Raw genomic sequence first — 19,182 nt, 5'->3', positions numbered from 1 at the left:
GATGGCATCTTCAGCAGGGGCCCTACCAGAAGGGGACACGGGACAGGGCCTGCAGAAGGCCGGCTGCGAGGACTCAGGAGGTGGCGGAGGGTGCAAGGAGATGCCGGGAGCAGCCGGGCCTGCCTGGGCCTGCACCGTGGCCATGGGCCTCTCTAAGGTCGTGGCTTCAGGAGGCTGGGCAGACCCACACACCCTCGTTCTGTCCCCAAAGGACAAGGGCTAAAGTGACCATCACGGTGCTGACAGAGCTGAGCCACAGCCAGAGGGGGTGCTGGTGGGGACAGCATGGCACCTGCCACCCCGAGCCCTGGGCGCAGGGGGCAGCCCTGGCCTCATCCCGAGTCCACCCGCAGCTCCCGGGGTGAGGCAGCCCCTGAGGCAGGGGCCACAGTGGCTTCCATCAGGGACACATGCCACCCGCAGACGGACACCCCAACAAGCAGGAGCCGTGGCCGAACCCAGAGCCGGGGGCAGAGCCCAGGAGACACTGACAGCGGCCGCGTCCAAGAGAAAGACATGGACCTCGGCCTCAGGGGCCACCACCCTGCCGCCCTTCCCGCCATCGGTGGCAGGCCTCCAGCTGGGACAACAGAGAGGGGTCTGGCCGCCACTTCCTCTCTGTGAAGCCCCCTCCTGCAGGGCCCAGAATGGTCACCCACGTATTTGCTTAAAAATGTCCAGAAGGGGCACAGGGCACAGTGAAGGGGGTGGCTGGGGACAGAGGTAGGAGAAAAGCTCCTGTCCCAGGTCCAGCTGCTGTGGGCAGAGGACACCGTGCCCTCCTCTAAGGCCGCGCCTGTGTCGTGGGGGTGGGGAAGCCAGGGCCACAGCAGGATGGGGGAGGGCGAGGCGCGGGGGCTGCACCCACGGGGCCTGAGCAGTTGGGGTCTGTCCCCGGGGGTCTGGGCCCCACCCATCCGTCCTGGTACCAGGGGGCGGGGCAGCCTCACGGGCAGCTCTGATTGGTTGCTGATGACATCACCGAGGCTCAGGCTAAGCAGCAGCCTCTCCTGTTACCTGTGGGCACCGCTGCCTGCCCGCAGGCTCCCGGGGTATCCCGCTTGGCGCCAGCCACGGGCGCTGCTCTGGGTGAGAACCCCCATCCGCGTGCGCTCAGCCCCGCGAGCGCCCCCATCCGAGGTGCACTCAGCCCCGCGAGCGCCCCCATCCGCGTGCGCTCAGCCCCGCGAGCGCCCCCATCCGCGTGCGCTCAGCCCCGCTGGGTCCCGAGAGCTGTGGGCAGCAGCCCGCGGTGCAGGGGAGGCCCCAGCGCCTAATTAAACAGACCCGTTGGCCCGCATCAGGCGGCTCCTGGGAGTTTAATTAACACAACGGCGCAGGCCGCTGGAGGAAGGGGCACAGGGGTGACCCTGGCCACACGGAGGGGCTGTGGCTCAGCTGGGGCAGAGACAGGGCTCAGCTGGGGGTGGGCCTGAACGGAGGCCACAGGGCAGCCCAGGGCCGAGCTGTCCAGACCCCAGGCCGGGGCTAGGGGAGCCCCCAGCTGTGCGGGTCGGGCAGGGGCTGTCGGTGTGCCGGGAAAGGTCAGCAGAAAACACCCTGGGAGGCCCCCTCGCTGCCAGGCCCAGGGACCGGGCAGACCAAGCCCGGGCCTCCTTAGGAGATGAGCAGGAACCTCCAGAGGGGGACGGCAGGGCACAGAGCCCAGGGCCCCTGGGCAGTCCTCCGTGACAGCAGCCTGTCTGCCAGCCTCAGGGGCTCCGGGGCCCAGTGATGCCACCTTGCCCGCTGCCCTGGCAGACCACAGAACAGTCCCTCCAGGGAGCCACCCTCAGCTGAGAGCTGCCTGTGGCTCACGCCTGTGGCTGCGACGTGCCATGGCTCCAACCCACGGCTGGACCCCTCGCCTGAGGGCTGCAGACGGGCTGGTGGCAATCGTCCTGTTAAAGCTGGTGATGAAAACGCTAACTGTCCACGGTGGCACTGTGGCCTCCTGCAACACCCTCTCATCTGGGTCATGGAACAACCGCTTGTGCTAGACACACATTACCCTACTGGACAGAGACGGAAACTGCAGCTCAGAGAGGCTCATTAACTCGACCAAGGTCACACAGCTGCAGAGTGATGGTCTCTAGAGACCTAGAAGCAGGAGGCTGGCCCAGGGCTGAAACCCAGTGTGGCACAGAGGGTGGCAGCTGCCTGGGGTGTGGGACAGCTGCCTGGGTAATGAGAAAACAATTTCTTGGTGGACTCTAACCCATTTGAGCTAAACCAGGAGGTGGCTCACGGGCCCGTGTGCATGCCAAGCGGCAGGGGCTGGCCATGCATCTACTCAGCCTTCATTCTTTGGGGGAACCTCCATGACTAAACCATCTCTGGGAGCCGATCACCTGTGGCTCTGGGGACTGTCAAGCCAATCAGATAGTTTGTTCCTCCTAAGCTGCAGCGATTAGCTGGGAGGGCGTGTGGTGACCCGGGTTAACCGGGGTGAGGAGTCTTGCCAAGGATCAAGTCAGTTCAGAAGAAAACAGAGCCAGGAGGCAGAGAGGCTGAGCCCTGAGAATCCTGAATGAACCCCTGAATCCAGCTGAACCTGAAGCCAGACAGAAGCCGCCACAGACTTTTTTTTTTAACACAAACGTATTAATTCTCATTTGTGCTTGAACTGGTTTGAGTTGGAGCTGCCTCTTGTCATCAGAAGAGCACAGTGAAGTGACGTCAGTTCCTCAGTGCCCCTCTCCCAAAAAGGCTGAACAGACCCCAACCATAGGCCCTGGGCCCCACAGTATTATGGGATGGGGAAGGAAAATCAAAGTCCTCCACAGAGAATCCAAAGCAGGCAGGTTGGCGTCACTTCCAGGGACTCCTAGTGTCCCTCCCCAAGCCCAGAGCCCAGCTGCTGGCCACCTGCCCCGGGAGCCCATACCTCGGAGGACGGTGAGCTTGGCGTGCACGGTGATCTCCCCCACCGGGTTCTGGGCCACACACTCATACACATTCTCATCTCGGGGCGTCCGCAGCGGCTGGATTCTCAGCACGGCCCCCGAACTTTCGTCAAACTCGATGGTCTGTGTGGGCAGCGGAGAGGACAGGGTGAGTCCAGGCCAGGGTGGGCAGGGCCCGTCCAGCTGGGCAGGGGGAAAGGGGGTCACCCCATGGTCCCAGGCTGTGTGCACACGTGCGGGCATCCAGGTGGGCACGCGGTGGGCAGACCCAGGCCTGGACACCCAGGAGAAGGGACAGGCCTGCACTGCGTGTGGCAGGTGTGAGCATGGGAAGGCATGCTGGTGCACACGCATCTAACTGCAGGCTGTGCTCAGACTCCTGGCAGGAGCCAGGGCTCAGAGAGAGCAGGACCTTGCTCAGGGCACACAGCTTGGGTGGCAGACCACCGGAGCCTGGCAGGGCCCCCAGGTGGGGCCACGAGGCCGGGAAGGGTGGGAGGGGCCACCTCGGAGAGGCTGCCTGGCCAGGTCACCCCACCTGGGGTCCCGCCTGTGACACCCTCCGTGGCCAAGCTGCGGGGCCCTGTTGAGAGAGGGTGCACCCCGACTCACCTCAAAGCGCTGAGAGTTGACTTTCTTGCCCTTCTTGTTCCAGGTCACCCGTGGCCTGGGGTCGCCGGTGGCCTGACACACGAAGGAGGCCACACCCCCCGACACGCCAATTTGGTCCTTGGGTTCTTTGATGAACCTGGGTGGCTCTAGGTTCGGCAAGGAGAGGGCAGGCTGCGTGGGTCTGGCACTAGGCGTGCGCCACGCCCTAGCTCCGCCCCAGCCACGCCCCGGCCACGCCCCAGCCACGCCCCCCAGCACCTTCCCACCCACCACAGCTCCTGAGGGCACCAGGAGGCCCCGGGTGGGCAGCTGAACCCCGAGGGGCCTTGACAAGACCCAGAAGGGGGTCCTGTGCTGATCTGGAGCGGGGCCGCGGGAGACAGAGGCAGCAGGCAGAGACCCGGGCCGCAGCCAGCACTCGAGCCTGGAGCCCAGGGAGGCTCAGAGCCGGAGGAGGACAGCGAGGCCCAGGCCTCCCCAACCCCAGCCTGCACAGAGGCCAAGCACAGCCCTGGTCAGCCACGCTGCAGGCCCCACCCGCACCCCAGGACCCCCAGGTTAGCTCCCCAGCAACTCCAGCTGGAGGGCCAGAGCCATCCAAGCCCCCGCCTGGACCACGGCCGTCTGGACTGTGCCGGGCCAGATCTGCGGAGGTCCCCCCCACCCCCCCTCCAGGTGCAACGTTGTTTCTCTGAAGTGACTGGTTTTATCCTGACCTGTCAGTCACTCCATGCCCAGCTACAGCGACCCCGAGTCTCCCCCTGCTCTGGGGAAGTCCCTCAGGAGCCACGCTGCTGTCCAACCAAAGGGGACTGAGGAGGGGTCGGGCTTCCAGGGCCCAGCAGGGCAGGGTGAGATCCGCTAGCAAACAGGAGACAGAGAAGGGCAGGGAGAGGGTGGCCAGGGGTGTGTGTGCACACGTGTACACGGGGTCAGCCGCTGGACAGGGTGGGGGACATATCTTGGTGCCTTTCCAGGATTCAGCACTACTTAAAGATAACTTGAAAGCATTTCATACAATAAACTGTCTTTAAAACGAGCTGATTTAAGAAAAAAGGAGGGGCTGGGGATGTGGCTCAAGCGGTAGCGCGCTCGCCTGGCATGCGTGCGGCCCGGGTTCGATCCTCAGCACCACATACCAACAAGGATGTTGTACTCGTCAATAAATAAATAAATAAGAAAGGAAAGGTCTTCAGTAAGTCAAGTCTGGGTGGAGGACAGAGGCTGGACCACCCCATGCTGCAGCGGCACCAGGGCTAAGCTCACCCGACTGGGTGGAGTGAGTCCAGGGGCCACACAAGTCCTTCCAGAAAGTTCTGGGAAGTTTCAGAAATACAGAAGCTCAAGGAGGTTGCAGGTTCCAACTTTGGGTCTCCACAGGCCCAACTCCTGCCATCTTTGCTTCAGCAGGGCCAGTCTCACCTCCCTCACCCGACACCGTGCTCCTGTTGGTGTGACCTCTGTGTCTACACTAGCCATGTCTCTTGAAAAGCAGTAGACTCCAGTGTACAGGCACCTGCAGCCTCACTCATTTCCTGTGTGTCCTTCTGGCCCAGTGATTGTGGACCCCACTGGACAGACCTGAGGGTGCTAGGGACTAGCAGAGGTCAGAGCTCAGACGGGAAGCACTGGGATTTGACCCTGGATCTCCGTCCCTGAGCCCACATCTCGGGTCCCTGCCGGGTCCCGGCCTCAAGCCTGATTAGGACAGATGTTCTGCTCTGTGTCCCTCCCTGGATGCCTGCCTGGGCCCCTTCCTTCTTCCCTCAGGAATGGTGACCCGGAGTCACGTGTCCTTAGCCAAGGGCACAGGGAAAGTCACCACACTGGGTGAGGCTGGAAGAGAGGGGCAGTTGGTGTGCCCAGCTGCGGGCCAGAGCCAGGACACGCCCTGCACCCTCCAACAGAGCCTGGGGGGACACGGCCCTTGTCTGGGCTGCCCCTCCCTGGCCCTGGCCCTGGGCCTCATCTGGCAGCCCCTCCCGCGGCCTGCAGCGGCCAGCACTGCCCTGGGGAGCTGCCGGGTTGCTGTGGGCTGGGCGGGGACCTCCCTGCCTGGTGACCCTGGCCCTGCTGCCCTCATCTAGGCCAGTGGGGCCAAGCGGCCTCAGGCCCCCTGCTGAGCAGATGCCCTTCCCAGCCCACCTCTGGGCTCCGGGCACCAGGCCAGCCCCCGAGAGCTGGCCCCGCCCACCGCGGCCGGCTGAAGAGGTTCCCCTAGATTCTTGGAATCTCTCCTGGGCCCACCCCCCTCCTGTGGGCACAGGGGCCAGGCCTGGGGAACCTGGGGGAGAGGGCCCGCCCTGGGTCGCAGCTCGCCACCCGCTCCTGAGCTGCAGGAAGGGGCTTGCTGGGTGAAAGGGGCCTTGCAGCTTCGCCCACCCTGAGCGCGGGGGCGTCCCTGTCTCCTGGACCAAGAGGCCAAAGTCCACAGGAGGGTTCCAGTCAGTGCAGGGCCTGGGAAGGAAACCAGGCCTCTCTGGAGGCTGGGCAGGGGCCCCTGGGTGGCCTGGCTTGGCCTGATTTCTGTTTTTCCATTTCGGATTCTGCAGAAAATACTCTGGCGTGAGAGCGGGCGACCCACCCTGCCTCCCCCAGGACTGGCCCGCGGCATCCTGGGAAGGCCCGGGCCAGGGGCCGTTCCCACTGCAGAGACCCCTCCCTTGGCCCCTGGGAACGCAGCAGCTGCGCAGCCCTGCCCCACAGGTCCCCAGGGACCCCCCAGCCACTTCCTGATGCTGCCAGGCGGGTCCGGCCCAAGGTCCCTGCTGGGCCCCTACTGAGCAGACCCACTCCTGGTCCAGGGCTCTGGGTCTGGGCTGGAGTTCAGGGCGGCAGCAGCCCCGAGGGCCGTCCAAGATGCGTCAGGTGCTGGTGACCTGGGGCGCACCTCCCTCCCTCACCTGGACAGGGGCCGCCCCAGCCCGTCCTCCCTGCAGTGGCCAGAGGACGCCTGAGAGCACTAGTGCCAGGCCCCTCGCCCTCACGGCCCCGCCCCCGGGGTCAAGGCCAAGTCCTTGCCGGGCCCACAGGGCCACCCTCCCCCCCCCCAGCCCTGCTGCAGCCACTTGGCTCCTCCCACCCCAGAGGCCAGGCCTGCCCCTGCCCAGGGCCTCATCAGGCTGTGCCCTCTGCCTGGGCTCCGCTCCTCCAGGTGCCCAGAGGCACATCCCTCTGCTCCTCGGCGCCACCTCCTCCCCGGGGTCTTCCCCAGCCTCACCCACAGCCTCGTCCTCAGACGTCCTTGTCACCAGGCTTCCGCCAGGAGGGATACCAGGTTCACCTGGCCCCTCGCCTCAAGACCCGGCGGGGGCACCAGCGCCAGCTGCCTGCAGCACTCGCACGCCAGGGGTCCGGCAACGCAGCCCGACTCCCCGCCGACCCAGGGACTGGCCCAGCTCCTGTGTGACCAGGCCACTGTGGCCGACAGTCCTCAGGGACTACGTTCTGGCCGCCGCGGCCTGGCCATGACCAGACCTCGTGGGGCCTCGATTTCCCCATCGGTGCAGGGATGGAGGCTGAGCTGAGCGGGTCCCCAGTGTCACCCAGAACACTGGGCTTCGGCCGAGTGGGCCAGCACTGCGGGCCTACTGTGCGCTTGGAGGCAGGCAGGGCTCACCACGCGGCCTCATCACAGAACCCAGGCACCGGGTGACACAGGGAGCCCTCCCGATGGAGCTGAAGTGGGAGGTGAGGGGCTGAGTCACCGGCCAGAGGCCACCGGGCCGAGCAGCAGAAGAGCTCGTTCAAACTCAGCCGAACCCAGAGCCTCGGCCCCTTCCCAAGGGTCCTGCCCTGGCCCCGCACATCAGAGATCCCGCCCCTGGGCCCCGACGGCCCGCACGGGCCTAAAGCCCACCGCGCCCCCAGAACAGCTGGACACCAGCCCTGCCGGTCCCCAAGCCACACCAGCCCCCTCCGCGGCCTGTCCCTGGCAGTCCCCGGTCCTGTCAGCAGGCGCTGCCCACATGCCGAGCTCCTGCCCACGGCCTCTCCCAGGAGCCTCCCCGCTCCTCTGGCCGCTGGGCGCAGGCGGATGCCAGGGCCCCTCAGGGTGACCTCAGCTTAGTGCCACCGCCCCGGAGGCCGCTTTTCCTCCGGGATCACAAAGGGTCTCCTGAGGCTCAGAAGATACAGGCGAACACAGGCCTGGCACCGCAGACACCAGGGAACCGAATGTCCCTGTCACCTGCCAGCTGGCAGGCCGTGGTCACTGTCCCGTGAGTCCAGGCAGCACAGCACAGACCCCTCCCCGCGCCACGGCCCGCTCCAGGGCAGCCTCTTACCTTCGGCCGCGCAGCCTCCGGCCAGCAGCGCCAGCAGGAGCCCCATGGCGGCCACCACAGACGGGCCGGGACCCCAGGCGGGCGCCATGCTGGGCAGCGACCTCGGCCCTCCGCCCAGGGCAGGGACGGCCTGGTCCCTCAGAGAGCGGCCTCCAGCCGAGCGTCAGCCGGGCAGCGTCTGTGGAGACAGCAGAGGGGTCGTGAGGGAGCAGCTCGGGACCGTCACAGCACACTGGGGTCGGGACGGCGCTCTGGGGACACCGAGTCCACGACGCCCTCATCTTGAACGCCCAACCTGCAGGGCCTCGGCTCGGCCCAGGACTTGGCCCGTCCACCACCACCTCACCCAGGGCCCTGCGTGAGGCCCGGGAAGCCCTCTGCGCCCCCAGGCCAAGGCCACCTGTGCCAGGCCACTGCTGCTCCTGCAGGGACCTGTCCTCGCAGGGCAGCGGGCCACTCTCCTCCCACCAGCCCCGGAGCACACTCTGCCACTCCCACCTGTGTCCACTCTGGCCAGGGTCAGGGCGAGGCCTGGAGAGGCTCGGGCGGCCCTCGTGGCCATGCGCCCCGCACCCACCCCCAGGCCAGGCCCCGGGCGGGTCCAGGCCGTGGCACAGGAACCAGGGCCACGTAATGACGGAGCAGCCCTATGATTCAGCTCCCAAAATACCCTGCTGCGGTCACCTTGGCCGGCCCTGGGGCGGTCCCAGGGGCAGGCTGGCCCACAGTGGCCGGGTCACGGCCAGGGTGTGGAATGGAGAAGCCAGGGTGGGCCAGGACGGCTGGGGTGTTCAGCACACGCACATTCCGCCACAGATATCACTGGCATGCACGCAGTCAGGCCACAGGCACACAAGGATAGTAGACAATGAGATGGCAGACAGACACGAGCATCCAGGTGACGTGGGTGACAGGTGGGGACATGACACCCAGCCCGATACACTTGCACACAGTCAGACCACAAATGCCAATGCGCACAAAGTCGGACCTCAGCCATACCAAGTCAGACGAGGTTCCCATGCAAGGTCACCCTGAGGCAGGCCACCTGCCCACTGTGCACACAGTGAGACCATAGACCCAATCACATCAGCTGCACAGGAACACACGGCCAGACGCTTGGCCAAAGGACTCCGCGGGCCACAGGTAGGCAGGTGACATAGGTGACAGATGAGGATATGCACACCCCAGGCAGGTGCGGATGCCCGGCAGCACACAGTCAGCCCACAGGCCCTCACGGCCGCAGACCACACCCTCCTCGCCTAGACCACACAAGCAGAATTGCATTCCCCACACACACAGCCAGGCTGCAGAGACAGAGCACACAGTCAGACCGCAGTCACACGTGCTCCCAGCCGGCGGGGACCGGGCCGGTGGACAGAAAGAGCCTGAGCACCGTCCCCGTCCTGGTCCCCACCTGGTTCTTTAAGAGCAAGCAGCCGCCCAGCTGCAGCAGGAGATGGGTCCCATCCCCCTCGGGGGACAGACTCCAGGGAGCAGAGCCCCCAAGGATCCTAGCTGGGGCGTCCCACGTGTGGAACTAGGCAAGTCCTGGGCCACCGCTGGGGTCTCCTGTGCTGTGCGTGAGGAGCAACCAGCACCCGTCCCACCCAGGCGCCGGGTCACGCGATGGTGGAGCGGCTTTGTGCGCCCACGCGGTCCAGGGAGCATGAAAGGGCGATTATGAGCCAGAGCTGGCGCACAAGAGCTGCTGTGTCACCCGCAGCCGGTCTCCTTGGGCCTGAGGACACACTGGGTGCCCCTCCCAGTGCTGACTGTAGCCACAGGGTCTCCACGTCCTACGGGGCCCGGGACTCAGTAGGGACCCCGGGGACTCCCCCCACCTGGAAGCCAGAAGGGACCAGGGCAGGAGAGGCCGAGGGCGCCCAGGAGGGACCCCAGGGCAGTGCACAGTGCAGCACCCGCCCCTCGGCTGCCAGCTCCTGGTCCTCGGAGCCTCCAGGGCCTTTAGCCTCCCTGGGTGTCTGGGCCACTCAAGGGGCAGCCGAACAGGGCCTGGTCACCGTGGCCAGCGAGCCCCCCACCCCGGCAGCACTGGTGGACACGGCTGCTGGCCTGCCCCCCCCCCCGGGCCAATGTGCCCCTCAGACTCAGGGCACGGCCCACGCTCCTCGGTACCAAGGTGACCGTCAGTCTGTAGTTATGAGGACATGAAGGCTCAGGGTGCTGTCCCCAAGGGTGCCTATGGCCAGGAGTGGGCAGGAGCAGAGATACGTCAGTGTCTGAGGGGCCGCCTGCTGGACAGACGAGGACACTGAGGCAGAGGGTGGCTGGTCACCAGGGGACACGGTGGAGGGGAGGCCTGCAGAGTCCCACCTGCCCACCTCAGCCGCCCACGCGGGCTCCAGGGAGAACTGGGTCTGGGTGCACGCGCCAGCCCCAGCCCTCTCAGGCCTCGGGGCCTTTCAGGAAGGGACCGCAGCCTGGGAGACACTTCTTCCCACAGGTCGCTGCGTGTCCAGCCGCAGCCGCGGCCTCTGGGCCTCTCCGTGGGATCCCGTGTTGACCCGCCCCGCTGGCGCCCCGCTCCTCACCTTCCCGCTCAGCCCCAGGAGCCCAGGACTCCCTTCCCCACCTCCAAAGCCCACTGTCCCCTGGCAGCCCCGGTGCTGCCCACCTGCCCCTGCCCAGCCACCACCTGTGCCTGCCTGAGGGGCCGCTACTTGCGGGCCCCTGTGCCCCAGAGGGTTCCTTGGGTGCACTGCTCGCCCCCACCGACCCTCAGCCTCCTGAGGTCTGTCCTCAGTCCCACTGAGCGGCCACACCCCTCAGGCAGCCCTCCTGGTGCCAGGACCCTGGCACCCTGTGTGTCCCTTGGAGGTCTGCTCCACGCGGGGCTGTCCTCCCCCAGCGGGAGCCTTCTCTCCTCCCAAGAACCTGATAAAACCTCTGCACACGCTAGACGCCTACTGCATGCCAGACCCAACCGCGGGTCACCCGCGGGTCACCTGCAGGACACCTGTCACTCCTCCATTTACAAGGGGAAACTGAGGTCCCAAGGAGGCCTGGCAGCCAGGGGAGGCCGAGGAGCTGCAGGGTGGACTTCCTCACCCTGGTGCAGCCAGAGCCCAAAGCGCAGGTAGGTGAGTGGCAGGCACCGGGAGGCTGGGGGTGGGCAGAAGGTCCTTGACCTGGAGTCCAGGAACCAGGTTTCTGGGAAGAATTTCCTGAGGCGGTGAAGGGGCGTAGGGACAGGAGGGCGCAGAGGCAGGAGAGGGCAGAGGCCCAGGCGCGTCGTGGAAAGGTGGGGGCGGCCCTAAGGGGCCAGCAAACAAGACCCGGCGGGCGCAGCCGGGGTGTTCGGGTGTTGGTTGCAATCCTGGCGGCGCGGGGTCAGTCCCAGAGCGAGGGGACAAAAGCAAGGAGGAAAACTTTCTGTGGTTTGAGGGCGGCTAAACGGGGCTCCGGGCACACGGCCCCAGCCCTGCGCTTCCTCCGCGGTCCTGTCGCCTCCCTCCCGGTGAGGGTTGCCCAAGTCCCCACGAGTGCGCCCCGCGACTGGCCGCTGGCGCCTGGCTCTCCCTGGAGATGGGGGAGGCGGCCGGGCAGGGGGCCAGGGGGGGAGGGGCGCGGACTTTTCCAAAGTGCAAGCGACGGGGCCGGCACGGGGGGGGGGGGCAGCGGCGGCCGAGCGGTCCCCGGAGGGCGGCCAACCAGGCCCGCGCGCTGGGCGGAGGGACGCGGGGGTCGCCTCTGCTGCGCAGCCTGGGGGAGGCGAGAAGGGGGACAAAGCCTGGCGCGGGCCCCGTCCCCGCAGGGGCCCCGGGCGCACTCACCCCGCTCCGGGATCCGGCCGAGCCCCGTGCCGCCTCCCCGGGCCCTGCGCAGCGGGTCTGCGTCCCGCCCGCCTACCGCGGCGGCCAGCACTCAGCACTCGGGAGAGGCCGCGGCCCGCGAGCTCGGCCTGGGGGCGGGGCCGGGGAGGGGGCGCGGAGGGGCGGGGCGCCGGCCGGAAGTGGGGCGGGGGAGCGAGCCGAGGGCGCAGGACGCCGGGGTCCGCGCAGGCCGGAGCCCCCGCCCCTGGGCCCAGCGGCGCCCTGCCGGCCCCTCCCCACGCGGCGTGGCCATGGCGACGGACAGGGCGCTGGGTACCCGACCCGGGAAGGGGCAGCGGAGCCCTCCCGGCCTAGTGGCCGGCGGGGTGCGTCCCCCCTTCCCAGCCCCAGGCCGGGGGCGGGGCGCGGGCCCGAGAGGCTCCTTTCCCTCCAAATCGGGACGGGAGCGAAGGAGCAACCGCAACCCCGTGGCAGAGGCCCCCCAGCGAGGCCACCGTCGGAAGAGGGGGCGGAGAGCCAGAGCGGCCGATTGGAAACAGATGCGGCTGTGCCCGGCAGCACCGCGGGCAGAGGAGGGGCGCCCGGCGGCAGCCAATCCCGGCGCGCGCAGCCCGGGGCCCGGGTTTGAAAACTCCACTCCGGCGGCGGGAGCGCGGCCCAGGGGCAGGCGCGGACCCAGAGGAGACCAGGGCCGCCGGGGCCAGCTGACCTCCTAGCCAATCCCGAGCGCTGGGCCTGCCTGGGCCACCCGCACGCGCCCTGGCAGGCTTCCTCCCCAACGCCCCAGTTTGAGGGATTGAGGTGGGGACTCGGGCACGACCTTTAGGGCTCTAAGGAGGACGGGGGCGGAACCAAAGGGCGTCTTGGGGCTCAGCCCAGCCCCACAGCGCAGGGCACCCAGAGCGCAGGGCACCCAGAGCGCAGGGCACCCAGAGCGCAGGGCACCCAGAGCGCAGGGCACCCAGAGCGCAGGGCACGGCAGGGGAAGCCGAAACCTGGGCACTGATCTGGACGCAGCAGTGCTGGACACAGCCCCTCACGCCGTGAGCCCTGCCCGCTCAGTGGGGTGAAGGAGTGACCCCAGACAGCTCATCCGCCACCGGGCCACACCCCACCTCCCTGGGCTCCCAAGCCTCCCCTGCTGCGTTGCAGGCAGCCTCCCCTGCCTGGCCCCACCAGCCTCCTGTTCAACTGCAGAACCCTGCTCTAGGGCGAGCGCCCCGAAGGAGGTCCCCTCGCGCCCCTGCCACAGGAGTGGAAGCGGTGCCACTGCCGGGGCACCCTGAGGCTCTTCTCCCCCAGGCAGCCCTACTCCAGCCAGGCACACAGTAGGTTCCTCATGGAGGCAGGCAGTGGGAAGCCCAGCAGTGCTATCATTGTGTGACCACCCCGCCAGGGGCCTGGGAGGTGCTGTCAGCACGGAACTGAGGAGCACTGACCACTTGGCAGGGCACACAGTAGGCCCCCAGGAAATCCCAGCAGGTACCCCACGGGTGACCAAGCCTCAGGCCCCAGGTGCAACATCAGCCAGACGTCTGTCATCAGGACGCCAGGCAGCTGTGACCTGGGGCAGATGTGCCCACCCCTGGGCTGTTCAGTCTGCCTCTGTGGGCCTTGGGCCCGTTCTCCATGGGGACGGCCACCTGTCCTCACCTGACGACAGTGACCACAGTGGGCTGGAGACGCGGCCACTCCCGTGGACTGGGGAGAGCTGGGCAGGTGGCCGCCGCCTCTGCAGGGAGACCCCGTCCACAGAGCCCTGAGTGTCCCCACCACAGCTCTGAGAGCCCCTGTGGACCTGCTCCCCAGCCAGGCTGAGTCCTCAGAGGGCAGGCGGGATGGGCAGGGCACCCAGGAGGGCCTGGGGCTGGAGCCCAGTGAGGCGGGGAGGCCAGGGCAGGTCACGTGAGGCGCCACGGGCCATGGGAGGACCTGGCTCTGGCCCTCGGAGTGGGAGCCATGGAGGGCTGTGGGAGGGGACGAGAGGCCTGGCCCAGGCGCTCACAGGTGGCCTCTGCTGTGGCTGGAGGGCGGGGACGGGACCCGGGACCTTAGGGTCCCTGAGGACCTCGAAGGTCAGCACTGCCCGCTGCGGGAACCCATCAGGTGTCCTTGAGAGTGACCGCAGGAGCCTGGACCCCCCAGCGGCTCGTCCCCCTGCGCACAGGAGGCAGCTGCCCTTGGAGGGACGGGCTGGATGGCGTCAGCCGCTGCAGCTGGGACTTGGGGTGATTTCTTTCAAAATAACTTTTCTTCTAATTATAAAAGGCGCGTGCGGCAGCTCAGGGGACGGCGCACCAAGGAAATGAGATGAGCAGTCACCCTCCGCAGAGAGCCGCGGGCCAGGGTCACGTCCCCACAAATGCACTGCACACCTACTGCATGACGGTGCTGGGACACAGCAGTGGTCGGACAGAAGCACCCTGCCACCCCGGGGGGCTCACGTCGAGTGAGGAGACACAACACCCCCAGAGAACCGCCCTGAGCCCACCCAGTGCCAGGCAGTGCCGAGAAGCCAGTCGGGACAGGAGGTCGGGGGGCCTTCCTGGAAGGGGCCCCATCTGCCTTTGGATCCAGGTGAAGTCGGCAAATCAGCAACTCTGTGGGAGCCGGCCTGGGGCTGCACACCTGTCATCCAGCTGCCCCGGAGGCTGAGGCAGGAGGATGGAAAGTTTGAGGCCAACCTGGACCACGGAGCCAGACCCTGTCTCCATATAAAAAGTGAAAAGGGCCAGGTGTGCAGCTCAAGGTAGAGCGCTTCCCGGCCTTCGAGGCCCTGCTTCACCCCCAGGGCGGAAGAATGGATTTCCAGGTGGAGAGACAGTGAGGGCAAAGGTCCTGAGGCCACTGCTTCCGTCCGATCCTCTGGGTGAGAAAATGGAATTTTTTCTTCCTTTAACTGGGAATCACCATCGTGGGCATGTGCTATTGTCCAGCCCACGGGCTGAGGCTGACCCCACCGTCTTCCACATGGAGTGGCCCCAAGGACATTCTCCAGTGTGCCTATGTCCACTGTGTCCAGCAGGCAACGCCCCAAACAGGGCGGACCCACTGTGCTGTCCCCGGGCCCTGATGCGGGACCCACCACCTCTTCCCTCCTCACACTTGGGAGCCCAAACCACCCCTGCCAACCACCGGTGCTCGCCGGCCTCCTTCCCCAGGAGAACTGGTTGGACGGCCTCCCCCAGCCTCCCGCCCCAGCCTCCCGCCTGGCCCTTCCCACCCAGCACAGCATTCGTGCCCCGGGGCAGTGAGCCTGTGCCAACCAGCCGGGCGCCCGCCCACACACACCAGAGCCCTGGCGCCGCCTCTGCCTGCCGGGCACTGCCCGCCGCAGACACACCCAGCTCCGCGGGCTTCACCTGCTGGCCCCGCGGTCTGCCTACGCCCCGCCCCTTCTGGGCAAATGCAGTGAGCTTCAGGGAGGGCTGGAGCCTGAACCTGGGCACTGACCCCAACTCCCGGCCTCCCCTCGGCTGCCTGTGTGAGAGACTGACCGACTCGGAGACCGTTCCTCCTCCGCGTCCCGTCCCAACGTCCCCCTTTGCTGCCTCCGAGGCTCGGTGCCGGCCTGAGCAGCTGCAGCAGCCAGAGGGCACCTGTGAGCAGCTGAGGGGCCGTCCCCTGCCCCAGTGGCTCCCGCTTCCCTCACAACCGGCCCTGTCCCCTCCCGGCCTCCCCCTCCCTCCTCCTCCTGCTGCAGCCACGTGGGCTCCTCACTCTGCCCCAGCAGCCAGGCTTGCCTGCCCCAGGGCCTTTGCACGGCTGTGCCTCTGCCCGGACTGCTCCTCCTCCACGTTTTCATGAGTTTCCTTGGCACCATTTGGCGCTCCTGAGCGCACCTCCTCAGAGAGGCCAGCAGAGCGCGGGGCTCAGAGGCTCCCCCAATCACACACCCCTGGATTCCGTTCACCCTCACAGTCCCAGAATGGCTTACTGTCTAGTCCAAGCCGCCCAGCCCAGGCACCGAGCGCGCCGCTGGTCACTCGAGGCTCCTGGGGGCCTGCCTGCCTTTGGGGTGCCCAGGCTGCAGCTCTGGACGGAGACAGACTTCTGCCACCTCGACGGGTCTGCGGACGGGTCTGCGGGGCTCTCGCAGCCAGCGGAGTGGCTCAGCCCTGGTCCCTGGGGCTGGGTCCCAGGGCCTGGCATACAGTGAGTGCTCAACAAGTGCTTTTTAAACGAATAAGTGGACAATGGGTGGCGAAGGAGCCTTACAGAGCCGGCAGAGCTGTAGGACAGGGCCCCGGGGACCATCAGTGACCCTCCCCACCCTGCCCGCCTCCCCCCGGTCACCAAGTGTCCACTTCCAAGGCAACGGACGGGAGGGCCAGGGGGAGAAGCCCACGGTGGACACCAGGCTGACCAAGCACCCAGGACAGAAATGTACAGGAAGCTGCCCGCGCCCAGGGCCCAAGTGCTGACGGCCACGGGCAGAGGACAGAGGGGCCAGCCACCTCCTTTCCAACAGAAGCCGAGTCCCCTTCCTCAGCCCCTGCGCCTGCCAGGGGCCCAGTGAGGCCAGCCCCAGTCCCTCGCGCAGCCCCACCCCCGCCTGCCCCCAGGGCGCAGGGCACCAGGCTCCACTGGGTCACAGGGGACCCCAGCCAGGCCCCGCTCACGGGCTGCTCTGCCACGGCCAGCAGCCCCGGGCTTTGTCACAGACACAGCAGGGTCTGCAGCTGGGGACGAGCCCGGGGCCTCCACCTCAGGCCTCCCCAGTCCTGTTTGTTTTTTGAGACAGGGCTCCCTATGTTTCTGAGGCTGTCCTCCAACTGGCCATCCTCCGGCCTCAGCCTCCAGTCGCTGGGATGACGGGGGGATCCCGCGCCTGGCAGAGCCTTCCCCTGGGACGGGCCGTGGCTCCTGGTCTCAGAGGTCAGCCCCCGCCGAGGCAGGAGGCCCAGGCTCCCCCAGCCGGTCCTGCGGAGCCAAGTGGCCCTGACGGGGTCCCGCCCACCTGTGCGCCCAGGGGACTGGCTGCTGGTGCCCGAGGCTGGTGTTCGTCCCAGGTCCCTGAAGACCAGGAAGAGAGACGGGTCAGAGAGGCCCTCAGCGGAGCCTGGCGCAGCCCCTCATCCCCAGGGACCTGCGGGGTCTGGCTGCATGGGGTGGGCCAGGTTCCGGCCATAGCTGAAGTGCTGGCTCCGGGGGACACAGTGTGACAAGGTCACGACCTTCAGAGGGAATCTGGGTGGTGGGCACAGCGTGCGCCAAGGTCCCGAGGTGGACAACCCCGAGTTCTGGAGGAAGGGGGCTGGTGAGGCTGCAGCGCGGTCCTTTCTCCCTACCCCAGCACCTGTTGATCGCCAACTGTGCACTAGACCCCAGGCCGGGCCCTTGGGACCCAGGGTGACCCAGGCAGCCTCCCCCAGGCCTGTCGGGAGGCAGATCCAGGAGCTCCAGGTCAGCAGGGGGCGGGGGACGGCCTGGCCGGTGGGGGATGGGGGGACTCCACATCCAAGGCAAGGAGTCCAGGGACAGGGACAGTGGCCGGGCCACAGGAACCCGGGCACCAAGGTGGGGGGTGAGGAGGGCGCAGGAGGGAGGACGGATCAGCTCAAGACAGGCGGAGGGGGGCTGCGCACAGGGCGGTGACGCCAGCGCGGTGGCCCTGTGTCTCCTGGACACACAGCCCCGCGGTGGCGTCTCACAGCGGTGGACGCTCGGGTGGGCCCAACTGTAGGAGTTCTGGTCCCTCTGTCCCCGGGAAGCAGCTGCCTGTCCTGGCCATGCCGAGCCGGGCAGCCGGGGCGGAGGGACAAGGGGACGCCCCACTCGATCGGGGCGTCCGAGGTCCGTGCTCGCGGCAGCGAGGCCAGCCCCGGTCTGCAGGGGAAGGCGCAGAGGCGGTGACAGTTACCCGCGGACCCCAACCCGGGGCGGGGGACCTCCCCGTCGCTGAGGGGCCCAGAGCCACACCGCGGCCGGAACTCAAGGGCATGAATGGAAAAAACTGGAAACCGTTCGCGGTGACACCGGCCAATGTCAAATGTCACCTGTGGCTCGAGGCGAGGGTGGAAGGTCTCGCTGCGGGGGCTGGTCTCTGTGAGCCGCAGGCCTGGAGGCCACGTGGCCGAGGGGGACCCAGGCCCCGACGGGCCCCCGACGAGGAGGAGGCCGCCCGGGGACCTGGGGCTCCCCTGTGTCCCGAGTCCTCCTCGTGGACCGGGTCCCCACGGTCCAAGTGCCTGCCCTTGAGCCCGGAGCGGCCCTCATCCTGGTTTCGTCTCCCGGCTACAGGGGGGACACGCCCCTCAGAGGAAAGCCCCTCCCTCCGTCTGGAGGCCACTGCGACGTCCCCAGCACCTGCTCGGGGCTGGGCAAACAGTCAGAGCTCCATAAATGCACACTGGGTGGGCAAAAGAGGAGGTGGGGAGCCCACACAGGCCAGGGCTGCAGGCAACTGGGTCCCCGGGGCAGGCCGGGCACTGACCACCAGCCAGGCTGCTCCCCAGCCCCAGGACGGCCGGTCTCTGGGCACAGCTGCCAGCTGCGGGGAGCCTGGGGGCCTCCTTCCTGGGCCTCCTTCCTGGGCCTCCTTCCCGGGGGCCTGCTCAGTACTGGGAGGAGGGCAGGGCAGGGCGCCAGGCCCCGAGAGGATCATACATTCATCAGAATCTTAGACAAAAGCCCCGCGGCCGCCGTCAGCCTGGCCATGGCTTTTATGGTCATCAGCAATGAATCACCCACAATGCCTGGCGAGCGCGTGGCTCCTGGCCGGTCCTCGCTCACTCGCACACTCGTGTGACTGTGCCCCTCCTCCCGCCCACCTTTCCGAATCCGTGGGCGCTGGGGGGGGGAAGCAAGGAGCCTGGGTGTCGGGGGCACTCCTGCCACCGGCCTCGGCTGGGTGCAGGACAGGCTGAGGCGGAGTGGTGCCAGGCTGGACTGAGGGGGAGCCTGTGTCACCGAGGGCTGAGGCTGGCAGCTCTGGCCAGGGAAACACGGAAGGCGGGCTGCACTGGTTCTAGTGCTGCTGTGTGGCCCTGGGCAGAGTCTTACCCTCTCTGGGCTTCAGTCTCTTGGTCTGCAAACCAGGCCCTCCCAGGGCCAGACTTGGCCACCAAGCCCCGAGCAGTGTGTCCTGGGAACAAGCCAGGCAGGGCTCCACGGCTGAGGTGCTGGTGACAGTGCTGGGACAGCTGAGCACTTCCCACGTCACATCTGTCTTAAAGTGATGTGCCTTTAGAGTCCCTAGGGCGGGCCAAGCCAGGAGTCCCCCAGGCTGCTCCCCAGCTCTGGGAAGCCCCACGCTGGCCCGTCCCCACGCACAAACTCCAGCCAGGGGCCCGGGACCTCTCAAGCCCGCCCTGCGCTCCGCTCTGCTCCCGCCACGCAGGCCCGTTCCTCGAGGCCCCCCTGACTGCCCTGTCCCCTGTCCCCCCCCCGCCTCTTTCCTAAGCCGCAGGCAGACCCCGGGTAAAGACCCACCAGGGTGTCCCCAAGGGCCGGCTCTCTCCCGTCTCCTTCACCACTCTGTTCCCAGCACCTCACCCAGTACCCGCATACAGTAGGTGCTCAATAGATGCCCACTGATGGCTCTCTAGACCCCAGCAGGGCCCTGGGCCCAGCAAGGGCACC

At 67.5% G+C, this 19,182-nt stretch overlaps 1 protein-coding gene across 1 annotated transcript in view; it reads right to left on the bottom strand.

Annotated features, from left to right (window-relative positions):
• Ptprs (protein tyrosine phosphatase receptor type S) overlaps positions 1-11,686 on the bottom strand; it is a 55,256-nt gene extending 43,570 nt beyond the window's left edge. The window contains 4 exon segments of the mRNA XM_077796612.1: positions 2,888-3,029; positions 3,519-3,664; positions 7,805-7,982; positions 11,599-11,686. Coding sequence (XP_077652738.1) covers positions 2,888-3,029; positions 3,519-3,664; positions 7,805-7,892 — 376 coding nt within the window. The 5' untranslated portion in view covers positions 7,893-7,982; positions 11,599-11,686.
• Positions 11,687-19,182: the final 7,496 nt, after the last annotated feature.

Source organism: Urocitellus parryii, chromosome 3 (assembly GCF_045843805.1).
Source record: "Urocitellus parryii isolate mUroPar1 chromosome 3, mUroPar1.hap1, whole genome shotgun sequence".
Taxonomy (NCBI): Eukaryota; Metazoa; Chordata; class Mammalia; order Rodentia; family Sciuridae; genus Urocitellus; species Urocitellus parryii.
The sequence above is the reverse complement of the archived record's forward strand: the minus strand, read 5'-3'. Positions and strand labels throughout refer to the sequence as shown.